At 53.3% G+C, this 16,279-nt stretch overlaps 1 protein-coding gene across 2 annotated transcripts in view; it reads right to left on the bottom strand.

Moving 5' to 3' along the window:
* Positions 1-7: 7 nt before the first annotated feature.
* FKBP1A (FKBP prolyl isomerase 1A) overlaps positions 8-16,279 on the bottom strand; it is a 16,724-nt gene continuing 452 nt past the window's right edge. The window contains exons 1-4 of one of the 2 annotated variants that reach the window (XM_054045717.1): positions 13,761-13,869; positions 4,289-4,401; positions 1,457-1,618; positions 8-1,057 (exon numbers count right to left, since the gene is read on the bottom strand). In XM_054045717.1, the coding sequence (XP_053901692.1) occupies positions 1,490-1,618; positions 4,289-4,401; positions 13,761-13,854 (336 nt within the window). In that variant the 5' untranslated portion in view covers positions 13,855-13,869 and the 3' untranslated portion in view covers positions 8-1,057; positions 1,457-1,489. Of the gene's footprint in view, positions 1,058-1,456; positions 1,619-4,288; positions 4,402-13,760; positions 13,870-16,279 lie in introns of those variants that run through there. The other variant, XM_054045718.1, reaches the window with a different exon arrangement.

The raw sequence follows: 16,279 nt of genomic DNA on the forward strand, positions 1-16,279 counted from the left end.
ACAGGAGTTGAGAAAAGCCAGCATAAAGCATTTTATTGCAATAATAAAACGTGATACTTTAATGTGGTGGAGGAGGACGTGATGGCGGCAATTTCTCTTACCAAAAATTACTACACAGGGCAGAGGCAGGCGAGTGGGAAGGACCGCAGCGGAGCAGGAGCTGTGCGTCATACGTGAGACTGCTGCAGGCTGTGATGACCAGCATCAAGTTTTGGTAGAGAACACTCAGGTCTAAGTCGTAATGACGACGACTGGGGTTTGGGTTTTCTCTTGTGGGCTGGTTTCTTTTTGTATCTCCCCCCTTCCCCACCCCCCCGTAAACAGCACCTTCAATTTAAAAGTTCAATTCAAGTTCTTGAATTTAGGTAGTTGCAGAGCTTTGATGGCTAAAGATAAAAAGGTCTTTGAAATACAAGAGAAAATAACCAAGAGATGGAAAAGTCAATGGGTAGCTGTCAGGGCAGCCCCAGCCACCCTGGAGGAAAAATACTGCTGGGGCATCAACACCGCGTTGAAACTGTCCTTCCACAAGGCAGACGGGAAAGGGGAAGCGAGTCGCTCCCAGGGGCCCAGTTTCAGCCAAGGGAACAAATACATTAGCCTAGAACGACTCTGGAAAGCAGAGTCAATCAGCCCTCAATAGTGCCTCGAGAGCTATGGCTTTTGGAGCAGCAGCCATTTGTTTTTTTTAATACACAATAGATATTTGCATCCAAAAAATTAACAGGTTTTCTTTGTTCAAACAATTCCTATCTCAGGTTAACCCATCAGCGTACTTACTGGTAAATGCTCCATCATACACAACTTAATCTATACCCAGAACAAAAAGAAGATTAAGAATTTGACCCCCAAAATGGTGAGGTTTACGACGTATAGTTGAAAAGACATAAAAGCACAACACAAGGAGGAAGAGTCAGAAGCAAAGCTGAGTGATCAGACACATTCAATCAGGGATACGGTTATACAACGAGTGTCGTGGAATATCAGGAAAAGCTCCAGACAAAGTCATGTGCATTTTAATTGAAGCCGAGATTCTGGAGTCCTCCATGTGCCAAACCTGTAGGAGAGAGAAGAGGAGCCAATGCATCAAAGTGGGCTGCGGAGGGAGCCCAACTCGGAGTCCCAAGACCCCTGGAGGGAGTAACTGGGCTACGTGAGGGGATTTGAAGACAAAACCATTGCAGCCCGGAGCAGGCGCATTCTGAGGCATGTTCGGCTTTTGCAATTAACTCTCCCGCCTGCCCCACGAAGTCCCACTTGCTGTGCTGGGTTAGGAGCAGATCTATGCTCTGCTTCACCTCGGAGCAGGCCAAGCCACCCAAATCTCTACACACAAGCAGGCTCCGTCTACTTCCCTCAAACCCTGTTACAGGCAACACCGTCCCCTCCTCCCCACACACTCCTGACTGATGCTACTTCCCCTCCTCTGAGATGAGGTCACCAGGCCTTCACCTACCCAAGAACAGGGAGTTGAGGAAGGGGCCTCCTGTCATTCCAATTTCATAAGCTCCACATCAAAAATTAGCGTGGCATTTGGGGGGATGATGCCTGGGTGGCCAGTAGAACCATAGGCGTAATCTGGAGAGATGATCATCTTTGCTCTCTGCCCAACACTCATCTGTGGAAAGACACAGAACAAAGTCAGACGAATGCAAAAACTCCAAAACAGGCAAAGGCACCTCGACAGCGCAAAGCATGTTCTAGCCAGGGCAGCTACCCACAGGGCAGCGCCCGATGTTAGCACGCGGGCATTCTGCCCACCGCACAGAGGAGACATCATTCAGGGAACAGACAACAGAACAATGACCACGGTCAGGCTGCTCGTGTGCTCAGACCACTGCCCGTCACGCTGACAAAGTCTCATTGTTTCCTTGTATTCCCCTGTCTGTAGCTATCTGTTATCTTGTCTTAGACTTTGGCTGTAAGCTCTTTGGGGAGAGGCCGCCGTTTGTTCAGGGTTCGTACGGCGCTAGCACATGGACCAGCATCTCTTCATGACTATGGCTCCCAGGCACTAGGGTAACACAGATAATTAATAATAATTAGCCCTTGCAATGCAGCCCATCCTCCTCCTCAGGTTATTCCTGAAGACAAAGAGGGAGAAGAAATCACTTATCTCCTGTACGTGCTCAGATTCCATCCTGCTCCTACTGATGGATCTAGGTGGTGACTGTGTGGGAACTAATTCCATTTAGACTAGATTACAGACGAACACGCGAATCACCTCACTCAGAATGAATGCACCCATGATTCTTGTGAGAAGAGAATACGTTAGCTATGTGCACTAACCTTTCTGCCCACGGTACTTCAGCACCATGGCAGATGCTCCTTTCTCTGGTTAGTCAAAGACCCGCAGCCTCAGCTAGTTTAAGTTTGATGCCAGGCTCCACAGTTCTGCAGAGGATTGGCATAAACCATGGAAGAGATATGCACCTGTATCCAAGTTCCTGACCCAACCAGCATTACAGCAGACAGCTGTTCTGCTCTGATCAGGGGCTGGGTTACAGGCATGCTGAATGGGACGTCAACCAAAGACACGGGGACTCGCACATGTGCTGTGCGGACAAAGGCAGCTAACGAAGCCTCCTGTGCCACCCACTCTGAGCGGAGACAGCTCAGCGTTCCACCCACGAGCACTCTGCAAAGCGCAGCGGAAAGCCAGGAATAAGAGAAGAATGAGACTGGGGGGAAATCTCGGACTTGGCTTCGATTCCTCCTGTCACCCCTGCCTAGACATGGACATGTTAGGACAACAGCCACAAGGGCACGCCCGTTGCCTAGTGATGGTTAGTCCTCCAAGCCACAAATGCCCTGGAAGCCCCACCCCAGCACACATTTCGCCCCCATCACTTCGGGTGGAAGGTACTTGGGGTGAGATTTTCCAGAGCACCCAAGCGAGTTAGGCACCCAGGTGCTAGTGAAAGTCCATGGGAGTTTGGTGCTTTAGAAAATACCATCATTCTTCTGGCTACATGTGCTGGGCCAGCCAGGTGGGGAAAGGAGAGCAGAGCAGAGACAGTAACACTCGGCGGAAGGAGGAGATGACAAAAGAGCAGGGCAGACCGACACCCCCCGTTACAGAGACACAGAAGACTGACAGTGAAATGGATGCAAATCTGAGTGACACACCCTGGAACAGGAGCAAGGCCCAAGGCCCTGGGCACAGGGCATGCAGCAGGAGACACAGGAAGCCAGTGGGGAGTAGATAACAGGAAGTAGGAAGAGCATTTGAAAGAGGAAAGCGAAGGACACACACTGAAAATGGGCTACACGTCCTATTTTTAGATCCTGGTTAAGGCGATGCACTCAGGAGAGGAAGCAGAATAGAAGATGCCCTTCATATGAGCTGTGAGAAGGGGAGCTCACAGCCCATTTCCTCAGGATACTGGCCAGCTCTGTATTAGGCAGGGACTGCTACACACAAGGTGAAGTGTGAGCCCTGCACAGTCAGGAACGATGGGAAGTAAGTATCCACGTCCTACTGAAACTGCAGGGTCTCAAAGGGGGCAGGGCAGAGCCCAGGAACCCAACTGGAATTTGGCCAGGACAATACAGGTTGCACTCTCCCGCCTACAGCATGCCTTGGGCTCCATTTTCCAGGGACACATTTATTTACTATCTAGCATCTAGGAGCCCTCGTCATAGACCAGGGCCCCACTGTGCTAGGTGCTGTACAAACACAGAACCAAAAGATGGTCTCTGCCCCACAGAGTTGACAATCTAAGTATAAGCTGAGACGCCAGATGGATACAGACATACAGGGGAGCCCCAAGGAAAACAGTGAGGCACTATAGGTCAGCATGACAGGCGATGGTCTGAGAACACCAGCAGCCAGCCACTGTCCCGTTTTTTGTAGGCACCATAGCAAAGAAGAGTTTTAAGGAGAGATCTGATGGTGGACAGTGATTTTGCAGATGTTTACAGGGAGCTCTTCCCAAGCAGGAGGGGCAGCCTGGGAGATGGTAGCCCCACTTTGGGTCTGTCATCTGAGAGACTGTGCTGGGACGTTGGGTCAGTGCAGATTCAGCAGGAGAGATGGTACCTACTGAGTCACTGACACCCTGTAGGTGTCCCACTGAAGGGCTTGGCAGGCCCAACCCCACTGAGCTCATCAGATCCAGGAGGCGGTGAGGCAGAAGGTGACATTTACTCCCACACTTAAAATCCTGGATCGGGGAAAAGAAGAGAACAGCACATGCCGCAAGCATGAGTCTCTCCCACGTCTCTGATCCTCAGCTGCTCATCTCCAAACTGCCCTCGCAACAGACAGAGGGACACAGCAACACACCTGCGCAACCCCTTCTTCCCAGCCGCGGATCACCTCCTGCTTGCCCATCACAAACTTGAATGGCTTGTTCCTGTCGCGGGAGGAATCAAACTTTTTCCCATCCTCCAGCATACCTGAAAAGAGAAGCAATACGTCAAACACGCAGCATGGAAAAGACCCCACGCCGCATCAGACCCTGGTGCAGTCTGACCACCCATGTGAACAGCAGGGCACTGGCTCCCAGACACCGATGCCAAACGTTGCAGTCCTGGCATCAGGGTGGGCTCCCAGCAGAGCTCAGTTACTGGCCTCCAGGGGGCAGCTTTTCAAGCACAGATGCTCCCACAGGATGCACAGCCCAGATTGCAGAGCTCCCAGAGGGAAGACGTTCCCACACACCACTTGCAGCTGGACCCAATAAATTGAGTGCAACTCCAGATGCTATGCCTTCTCTAGCTGGCAATGCAAGGGGAGAAGCTAAGGTCACGGAGAGAAGAAATGTTCAGACAGAACAGGTGGATTTATCACTCCCTCCTGGGTCAGGAACAGCTTCCTGACATGTCAGATCACATGCAAGCCTCACGAGCCCAGAAGAAAGATGGGAACAACAATGACGGTGGGGAGGGAGAAGAGCCCTTCCATCGCCTGGTGCTCCTTGATGGGTCATGTCGCACAGCAGACTGCACCATTGTTCTTGCTGGCCTGATCGCACCTTGCTCTTCACAAGGTCAAAATCCCCAGTTAGTCTGTAGGAGCACAGAGAAATCGCTCCTCTCGCTTATGCCCACAGATCTGCAACCACCAATTGCCATGCCAACCAGGCACGCAAAGCTGAAAGAAGCTGTGCAGTGAATGCCAGGCTTTCTGGCTCCTGCGCTACCAACCCCACCCAGCTAAGAGGGGAGATGGCAGGGCTTTTAGAGAGCCAACACTGCACAGCACACCCACGCTGCTCCGCTGCTAGAAGCTGTAATGGAGGCACTCGCATCAAGGTGTTTCTCCTGGATCCCCTGGCTTGTTTCAGTTTGGATTTGAGCGCACAAGAACCCACAAGCTGCAGCCAGAATCGGGGCCATGTTATGCGAGGTGCAGAATACACACCTCTTCTGAGGGAGCCCTGTACCTCGCCCTTACCACAGTGAGTGCATTGGTACTTCGGCTAAGGCAAGGTTAACATCCTCGGGGCTAAATATAGTTCCTGAACACAAGCAAAGGAGGAATTTCCTCCTCTTCTGGCAGTTCCCTCCCTTGCTCCTTGGAGTTTCCGTGACCTTCTTGGGGAAACTTGGGAGCTTTCACTGCCTTATACAAGCAGCAGAGCTTGTCCATTGGCCAAGTTTCTTACACAAACGGCCAACCCAGGAATAAGCCCTTTGGGGGCTGCACACATGAGAGGAGCCTGGAGCACACAATGCATCAAAAGTGATTTCTGCACCACCGGGTGTTCTCATGGAGTCAGCATCCCATTTTACTGGCTTTGTCCTCATCCCACACATTCCTCTAGCCCTCCACACGTGGCCAGAGGCAGCCAGGGGACAGTCTAGCCAGTTCCAAGGGGAACTGAGCTGGGACCCCACCAACACAAGAAATCCAAACCATGGGGCTTCCGAGAACAGCCACAGAACTAGGGGCTCAAGGTGCACAGGAAATCGTTGTGCTCACTAAACCGAAGCAGGGCAATGAAGCGGGTCTGTAAGCAGAACTAAAGGGTCACACTATCAGTTTGCGACAAAGGATGCTTGAGGCGGTTTAGCCCAGGGACGGGTCTCCTTTCTACAGGAGCCCTGGATCCCGCTAACAACAGGTGACTGAGAAATCAACCCCCACAGGCACCAGACTGGAACAGGCTAGTTAGCTACTACAAACAGGCTGAAGAGTAACCAAGAGTGTAATGATTAACTAACTGCATTACCCACACTCCTCTTTTCCCCAGTTCTTCAAAAACAAGCATGTTTTCCCCAACAGAAGCTGTTTTACTCTTGGAAAAATAAATCCGTTGTCTCGTCCAGCAGGACACTGTCCAGAGAGATTTCCCCTAATCAGGGCAGACAGTGAGTCACTGCCCGGGGGCAAGAGGACAAAATGCACTGTGTACACGGGGAGAACAAATTACATCTTACTTCAGACTGTGTTATCACAGCAGCCAGAGTGTCTAGGGCCATAACCAAATAGGAAGTGGGTGGGAGGGCCAAGGATATGGGTCTGGGTAGAGCTGCTTGGAGAGGAGCAATATAATGGAAGGAAGGGGACAGACAAAGCCCCGTGCTGGGAGAGCAGTAACCACTGAAGTTCCTCGCATGTGTGAATACACCAGTGAAGGGAGATGCAAGCAGCACAAGAACTCGCCCTACACAATGCCGACTAGATGAGCTGCTCCTTGATAGATCAATCTGGGAATGAGTTGCGTGTGCACTGGCTCAAATCGGCTGTCCCTGACCGGCCCTGTCAAAACAACCATGCGACAGGACTGCTAACACCACACTCAGCGGGTGGGATCCCTGCTCGTCAGACCGCCTGCTGCTATCCAACCAGCATTCCCGAGGGGTATAGACACAAACCCACACCAAGCGAGACAAGGCCTTTCCAAACGAGGCCCATTAGCTCACCGCTCACCAGCAGTGCTGAGGCAGCACCGCCTGCCTTTCCGAGACTAAAGACTCGAAGCCAGCAGTGCACATTTGAAAGGCAAAATAAATTCCAAAGCCAGGTACACAAAGTGAAATCTGCCTTACAGTGATCCACACACTTTCTAACCTGTGTGAAACAGCCCTCGCCGCACGGCACAGTTCAGATTTAATAACAGGCTGGAGCACGTTGCCGTGTGGAGACCATTCTTGTACAATCCATTACAGAACATTTCCAGAGTACCTCCCAAAGTGCTGTAATTACCATCGCCTTACAATAGCGAAAAAACCAAAGCACAGAGCGCCCGGCCCCCATTCTAGCTCGCAGCGCCCCAGGCTCCGCCATGGCGCTGCCCCGTTGAGAGCGTAGGCGAGCCGGCCGATAATGGGGATTGTCTGCGAGTACAGAGCGTGCTGGCAGGCTAAGAGGAGCTCCGTGCCTTGCTGAGTGTCAGAGGAGATCTAACTGCAATTAGCCCAGTTCTCACACGGTACTGTCCAGCTCCATTCAGGTCACCCACTAGCACTCCACCCTACCTCCATGCAGGCCTGTGTTTGCTGGAGTTTTGTTCATTTACAGGAATAAGCTCCAGGGATTTTGCAAATACTGCTAATGTGCCCAATGCCTGGAAAGCAGCTTCATTGCACCAAAGAATTCAACTCCGAGGTCCCTGGCTCAGCAAGTCAGCACCGGCATAGCCCTGCCAAGCAAAACACCGGCCTGGCCCAGGGAACAATGAGCTAGTAGTCACTGTTTGCTTTTCTCGGGGATACAATCCCTCTCGGTTCTCAGCCTTCTCGCACCTGGGCTCCACAAACCAGCCACCGTCTGCTGCACCTCACTCAAATCCCACAATCCTTTGAGCCACACACTGGGTGCCGCGCCAAAGCAGGGAGCAGAAGGCTGGTAGTTTTACAGGGTCAGGCTGGACAGTGTTTCGCTATCCTCCCCTCTCCCACCACCACCACGATGTTCTCTTCCAAGGCTTCCTTTCCGGGAAGCAGAACACAATGCTGCCAGGGAGGTGCTGCAACCAGCTGGAGCAACGGCACAAAGAGGGAGGGAGTGAACTTTCCCTCTCGCTGATAATCCCCTCCCTCCCCCAGCTCCTCTTTCCTCTCCCAATTATCAGCATTCTATTAATGAGGGGTGTGGCACAGGAGCCCTCACGCTCCGAAGGGACAGGTATGGCCATTCTTTTCCTCTCCCCGGCGTCTCTGCACCCTCAGTTTAGCACACGGCCCTGGTGGCGTGCATGCCTACAGCACCAGGGATGGCACCAAGGTTACTGATTTCCTTCCCCTACAGCTTGTGACTTCGGCATAGAGCTGAGCACCTCATGGCCCGGCTACGACGTTCGTGCTAGGGAGTTCCCACAAGCCAACTGCAAACTATAGCGACATAAAGGGAGAAACTATTCCCTAACCTTGCCTGCTCTACATTCAGGTACAATGCACCACGGCCAGGCCAGCGCTCGAAGTCTGTGCACCAGTGAACCGCCTCCTGCCCTGGCCAATGTGTGCAGTGGGATGGACACCAAGGCATCCAATTTCCTGCAGAATTTAAACTCATGTAAGAGGCCCCAGTGAGGATCAGGGCACCGCTGTAACAGGCAGTGCACAGGGAAATGTGGCCCCAGCCCTGAAGAGCTTCACTTTCCAAGTATGACCCGATGAAGTGTTTTCCTGAGTCTGCAAAGGCATGGCTCTAGTGCCTCTGCTCACATCTGCCCCCTGGGGCAGAGGGAAATTAACAGGATGCTAGTTTCACAGATGCTCTTTGGAACCCTCTGGGCAGCTGTGACACTGTCAAAAATCAAGTCACTTCCACACTGCAGCGGATTGGGGAAGCTCTAGCAGATCCTGGAGTTATGCCGGGCGGAGAACCATCCCGAAAAAGAGGGGCAGAGTAGCGAAGACAGCTACCCCTTTTCTTCAGATGCTCTGGGACCAGAGACTCTTTCCTTCCAGTGGCTGGAGGCGAAGCATCAAGACACCAACTAATCAGAGGCTGAAATGGAGCCCACAAGCAGGAAAGCACCCTGGGAGCCCCAGCCCCCTCCTTTGCTCTCCGGCAGTGGAGAGGGCTGGGGTGGGAGAGAGCCAGGCTGCCCACCGGGACGTTTCCTCCCGACTCCCATGAGCAGAGCTCTGCTTCCTGGGCCTTCTGTATTTACTCCTGTAGCGGGTTTGGACTGGATGTTTCTCATTCGGCCCCTTGAGCAAGAGGACAACGTGCTGCATCTGGCATGTTACTGCAAACCATGTCGCTAGCTGAGGTCTACACGCCTTTAGAAACAACCACAGAGCAAAACCAGCTGCAAAGGAGACAGGAGGATGTGTCCCCCACCCTCCCTTAGCATCGCCTCTCATGCAAGGTTCCCCTCTTCAAGAGCCCCTCCCCCTCAAAAAGAAATGAGCCTGCAACTCAACAGCTCTGGGCTACATCAGAGGGGAGGTGTAGTGAGCTCCAAAGGCGAGCACCAGACATGCCGCAGCTCCAGCCCAGGCCCCTCCATGGACCAAGTGTGGCTGCCTGGCCCAGGGCAAGAGCCACTCCCTCAGGCAGGCTGTTCCCATGCCATTAAGGATGTGGAGTCTTGTACCAATTCCTCTTTGGAGGCCTGATCTCTGAGATCATGGCACAAACTGCTGACAGCAAAACCAAGCCAACAGGAAGTTTAAGGTTCGCAGACAGGGTTATGTTTACTGTGCAATGCGAAAGAGAAGGCATTGTACTAGTACTGCGGGGCATGTAATCCAGAAAGCAATCTACCTCCTGCACCAGGGATCCCGGAACACAGCCCTTGGGTCTGCTTCAGGAGCTGCAGACAGCATGCACTTGGCCGTTCCCAAGATGCAATGTGCAAGCCAGCTTAAGCTCCCCTGCACAGCACCCTGCCCTCTTGGTCAACAGTGCTGGAAGAGGGATGGCCTGAAATCTGCCTGCCCTCTGGATGAACCAGCAGCTTCAGGCCCCTCCATCTCCTAAACTGAAAAGCAGCGTCAAGGTAGACAGGGCCCTCACTGGAGAAGAGGCTGCGAGAAATGGCATGGAAAACAAAGAACATTCCTGCACTAGCACGGTTTACTGCACGAGGTATGAACAGAATACCTATGTCATCCACAAAAGCTTATGCTCTAATAAATTTGTTAGTCTCTAAGGTGATACAAGTACTCCTGTTCTTCTTTATGTCATCCTAATGCTCTAAGATAGACACCTCTGCTCAGGCCAGCTGCGTTTCCTAACGACTGGTAAAGGGGCAGGAAACCTTGCAACGCTAGGTCAGCTATGATCAATCTGGCTCAGTTATGACCAACAGAGGTAGCCTGTGGATAACAGCAGCACACCAGAGGTCACCAGTCCAGCATCCTGCCAGTGACCAATGCCAGATGCTAAAGGAAGGTGTTAAACCCCACAATGGACAGTTATGTAACAACATACCCGTGAGGGAAATCTCTTCCTAACAACAGACAATAGTCATGCTTTGTATTTATGGCAGCACCTTGGGGCCCCAATCATGGATCAGCGACCCACTGTGCCAGGCGCCGCCCCAAACAGTTTACAGCCTACTTGGACAGATTCTAACCTTCAAACCAATTCAAACAAACTCCTAACAAGCTCAGTGAGGTGCTATTAATTAAGGGACACTATTTGATTAATCTCCCCTCTAAGTTAGCCAGTGTTAATTTTTCTAGGCTCTTCCTACAGAAGCTTTTCCACATCCACTGCCCTTCTCTTGACCTTTTCTAATTTCTGCCACGTGCTGTAGAGATGCGAATGATTCAAACTGACCGCGGTATTCCAGGCCAGGCTACCACCAACTTCCACAACAGCCTGGGGATATTGTCCTTCCCTCAGTGCAGCCGCACACCTGACTGCCTCTTTCTCAGTGGCACCATGAAGCAAGTGTTTTCACTGAGCTGGCCACAGTGACACCTACATCTCCCTTCCGGTATCCCACATCCTGCATTTGCCGCCACTAAACTTCACCTTCCGGCTCTCACCCAGCTCACCCTCAGGAAGCGGGAACTCCCTCCACCTACCACGGCCAGCCAGAAGTCTGGAGTGCAGACACCACAATGAGAAGCGCTATGTGAACATCCCCACCATGTTACCCCATCTCCCACTTACATTAGGTCTTTCTGTGGCTCTTCTATATCCCGTCGAGTCCCAACTGGGCTAAATAACTGCAGCCTCAGTACACTTTGCCATCCTACTCCCCCCCCTCCCCCCCCGGATCATTAGTAACCAGCCCTAGCACGGATCCTTCGGACTCCTCACAATTAACCTACTTCCCCGTTCAGAAGCAGCTATTCAGTCCCACTATTTTCTCTTAGCCAGTTTCTAATACATGAGAGAACTTTACTCTCCACTTAGTTTCCTTAATAGCCTTTTGTAACAGACTTTATCAAAGGCTTTTTTGAAAACCCAAATGTGTTCTATCCAGCAGGGCTCCTTAGCCGCCGCATTACTAACCTCTCCAAGAATCCTCCCAGGTTGGAGAGAGACAACTTCCCCTTACACACGGTACTGGTTGGTCTAGCATGCTTTCCTAGGTGCTTTAATACTATTCTTCTAACTTGTTTACCTGACACTGTGGTAAGGCGCATAATTGCCAGGATCACCCTGCCCCATTTTTAAAGACAGGCACAAGACTGATTACCCTACAATAGAGTGGCTGATTTTGATCAATTACATATTTGAGTTGGCTCCAAGTCTAGTTCATGGTGGACAGGTGTCCATGGTGAAAGCCAAAATGGGGACTCAACCAAGAGCATCCCCTTTCTGCTAGAGGTGGTCCCTGTGGAAGAGGGTCAAGATACCTCGGTAGGGAAGCTCAGGGGAACACGGCCGCTCTGGCCCAGGAATACAGCCTGTGCGGATTAGACACATCAAGCTCCAAGGATGTCAATCTTTCATGAACGCTCAGTTTGACCGATTTTATAAAATGAAACCCTTGTGGAAGTGCTGGGTCAGCCACCCTGGGGACCAGAGCCCACCCCCCACACACACGTGCAGTACACACATTCTATTGCTAAAGAACGGGTACAGCAACATCCTGAACACATACTTACGAAGTGGCAGCCTAGAGAGACGTCTCCACAGACTGCTGGCAAACGCAATACGTGCTTTTTACCTAAGTCACCACGCTCGAGAACCAGATGTGTTAAAATGAAACCAAATAGGACAAAGAAACAGGAACGCTGTGGTTTACCTGCACCCAGCGAAACGAAGCTGCTTTGCTCTTGCTAATCACATCCATGCAAGAGAGCCTGAGCTTCTCTCGCTTTTCAAATTCAACATAATAGGTACATTGATACTATTAAATAGACCGTTCTCAAAGATCCCCATTTAATTATGTTGCAATAATGGTTTCAGAACTAGATATTTGACAAAAAATAACTTTCTAATCAAATGACTCCAGAACTGTACCGTAATGAAGCTGAATTAAATAAGACCTGCATTGCCATGTAGCAATTGTGAGCCATTACAGAAAGCTACAAGTATGCAGCCTTGGGACCGGAAATTCCTTCACTGCCAAGAGGAGAAGCTGTTTGCACTTCAGACAATTCTGATTTGGGGATTAATCCCATATCTGTGCCCTTTAAGGTACCTGTTGGGAACCGCATACAATGCGCTCCAAATCAGTGCTCTCGTTTACGCGGTTCTAGATTCCAGGAATGTTACTAAATAGCCAGCAGACAGGGGAGTCGAGCTGTGCATGCCTGAAACGTTTATTTAGGACACAAGTCCCCTCTCCAATGTGCACAGCAGGCCTTGACTCATCCTGCTCTTGACAAGCCCCACGGACAGGGAGAGGGGGGTAGTAGAGCCAACAGCCACTGCGCAGACTGGAGAGTTTTGCTGGCATTGTCCTGGGGGGTCAGCAGACCAGGGTCTCTCACTGCTGAGCTGCCATTCTCTCAAGGAACCAAAAATTCAGAGCAAACCCTCAGCCCCAAGGGCCATTAGAATATAAGTGGGGGGGGGGGGGGGAACGGACGGGGTGGGGGGGACAGCACTGAAGACAGGCTGCTGCTGCTTCGAAAGTAGCCTGAGATCTGTAGTGGGGATGGGACGGGAAGGAAACACTTGGGACAACTCACCCTGAATGAATCTGTGGGGAGGAGTTAGGAAGGGATCCCAGGGAGAAGCATCTGTGCTGCCTCAAAGCCAGTAAAGGCTCGCAATAGGGATGGGAGAGGGGATGCTGCTGGGGAGTTCGGAGGGCTGGCAGGCGGCAACGCTGGCCCACCGAGAGCCACTTGAGTGCCTGCCAGCCATCCCTTTGTTCTTCCACTGGCAGAGGAAATGGGGCTGCCGGCAAAAGAGGCAGCCCCACTTCCTCTCCCCCACCCCGCCCCCGATTAAAAGGTTAACGGGGAAGGAAGGAGAAGCAGATGGCCTGGTTGTGAGCCATCAGCCTTGCAGGAGCCAGCACAGAGATCTAGCCTCACCGTACCCTGGAACCTTCCCCTCCCCCTGCCCCTCCCCCCACCATGGGGCAGGACTGTAAGGGGCACAGCTCCACAGCTTGGGGGAGGGAGATGGACCCAGGCGTTCCTCACCCCATCCTGACAGTGGCTCTTCTTCAAACAGTCGCAGCCCCAGGAGACTGCCACCTCCCCTCTTTCCTTAGGACAGGAGGAAGACTAGAGTTTGGAGCATTGGAGACAGGGGAGAACTATCTGAGATTATTTATCTTAAAAGTGACGAAGTTACTGAAGACAGTGCTAATAGGCTAAGCTATAGCAACGTGTGCCTTAGAAAGACCTTGGAATGACCACCACCACGAACTGGGAGTCCTACACTACCAAGCCAGAACAGAGACAGGCAACCAAGTCATCAAACATCCATCGCTCACCAAACGACAGCTGGCATCTCCCACTGCCCCTCTTCACAGCTACAGCGCTGATCCTAGAACCGAGAGCTGCAGGTTGGCTGAGCTGGTGTGCCATTTTACATCACAGCCAATCCGGCGTCAAACCAGGACGGCAAAGAATCGCCAAAGAGGGTAAAATAGGTTATTTGCTTGTCCCAGCAGATGCACAATGTTACATCATGGAGAGTGTTAAAGGTAACAGGCAAGGAATGAGGATTGGACAGGAACAAGAACATGTGTCACTACAGGGCGTGCGGCTGTGGAGAGAGGTTAGTCTGCTCAGATATTTCTGAGCCACGGAGCAGCAAGCCCAACCCTTCTACACAGTTTTAATGTTTTTAATTGCTTGTCAGGAAGACTTTACAACTAGGTTTAGTCAAGAATTTATGGCGAGAGAGAGAGAGAGAATAACCTGATCAGAGCACAGAATGAACAGCTCCTTCACAGAAAGGATTCTCCAAAACAGAGAACTACCTCTGACTTCTTGTGTAAAGGAGACACTATCAACCACGTCATGGTACTTACACTCTACACTAATACAATTGTGTCTTGAGACCCAGTTAAAACACTGTCCCCTGACCTTCCCCTTTTTCTGTGGCTGAAGCTTTGGACAGCACCAAGACATTGACCGCATTATAGTCCTGCCTACGCTGAAGTTGGAATCCTATTACAATCAGGTTCTTGACACCTGTAATGTAGATGGACACACAACATTTGGACTCCATGCCGCCATCCCACATGCTTATCCCTTTTCCACCATCAAAGGGAACAGACTTCTGGCTGAGAAGGGTAGAACACTGGAGACATTAGGGAAAGATGACGGGGCAAGTCGCTTGCGGGCCCTCCTGCTAGACCACAGAGCCAACCAAACAGTAGGACACCCAGAAACTTCACCAAAGCACCTCCTATTTGACCTACACCCAAGGGTGGGGCTGCTAAATACACCTGTCTCTAGGGAACCCATCAGAAGACACACAGCAAAGAACAAAGTGAGACGATCCCTAGCAGAATATTGCATGCGAAGGAGCTTTCAAGCTACACAGCCCACCAGGGACTGCCTGAACATAGAGCTACAAAGCAGCTGCTTCAAGTGCTGCAGTGAACGGTTACCCCTTAAACATGTATCCTAGTCCGGGGGGGGCGTCTGCTCTCGACTCTTGCGGGTTGGTCTCAGCACTTAGGGGGCACGCACGCAAGGAGAGACTCCTTCTGTACCAGGCCTCTTCATAGCCTCGCAAAAGCCAGGTTCCAAAAGGCGAGCAACGGACTGCCCCCAAGCCAATCCACAACGGAGACCTCCATGTACCTTCCCCCCCTTACTCCTGGGGGGAGGGGGAGCAGTGGCCCATCCCATGGCCCCTCCCCCACAAGCCACACACCCTACTGTCATCCCCCCCCAGCTCCATCAAATGCTTGGAGCTCCTCCACTCCACGATGCAGACCTGAGCCTCCACCCCATGGGGCACAGCCCCCACCCCACAGGGCACAGCCTATAGGGCACAGGCCCCCCAGCACAGCCTCCCACAGGGCACAGCCCTCACCCCACGGGGCACAGCCCCCCAGCACAGCCCCCACCCCACAGGGCACAGCCTATAGGGCACGGCCCCCCAGCACAGCCTCCACCCCACAGGGCACAGCCCCCCAGCACAGTCTCCACCCCACAGGGCACAGCCTATAGGGCATGCCCCCCCGGCACAGCCCCCACCCCATGGGGCACAGCCCCCCCGGCACAGCCCCTACCCCACGGGGCACAGCCCCCACCCCACGGGGCACAGCCCATAGGGCACGGCCCCCCAGCACAGCCCCCTCCCCACGGGGCACAGCCCATAGGGCACGGCCCCCCGGCACAGCCCCCTCCCCACGGGGCACAGCCCATAGGGCACGGCCCCCCGGCACAGCCCCCTCCCCACGGGGCACAGCCCATAGGGCACGGCCCCCCGGCACAGCCCCCTCCCCACGGGGCACAGCCCATAGGGCACGGCCCCCCGGCACAGCCCCCTCCCCACGGGGCACAGCCCATAGGGCACGGCCCCCCGGCACAGCCCCCTCCCCACGGGGCACAGCCCATAGGGCACGGCCCCCCGGCACAGCCCCCTCCCCACGGGGCACAGCCCATAGGGCACGGCCCCCCGGCACAGCCCCCTCCCCACGGGGCACAGCCTATAGGGCACGGCCCCCCCGGCACAGCCCCCACCCCATAGGGCACAGCCTATAGGGCACGGTCCCCCGGCACAGCCCCCACCCCATAGGGCACAGCCTATAGGGCACGCCCCCCCCGGCACAGCCCCCACCCCATGGGGCACGGTCCCCCGGCACAGCCCCCACCCCATAGGGCACAGCCTATAGGGCACGCCCCCCCCGGCACAGCCCCCACCCCACGCGGCACGGCCCCCCGGCGCAGCCCCCACCCCACGGGGCACAGCCCATAGGGCACGGCCCCCCCGGCACAGCCCCCACCCCATAGGGCACAGTCTATAGGGCACGGCCCCCCGGCGCAGCCC

This window comes from Malaclemys terrapin, chromosome 12 (assembly GCF_027887155.1).
Source record: "Malaclemys terrapin pileata isolate rMalTer1 chromosome 12, rMalTer1.hap1, whole genome shotgun sequence".
In the NCBI taxonomy this organism is placed as follows: Eukaryota; Metazoa; Chordata; order Testudines; family Emydidae; genus Malaclemys; species Malaclemys terrapin.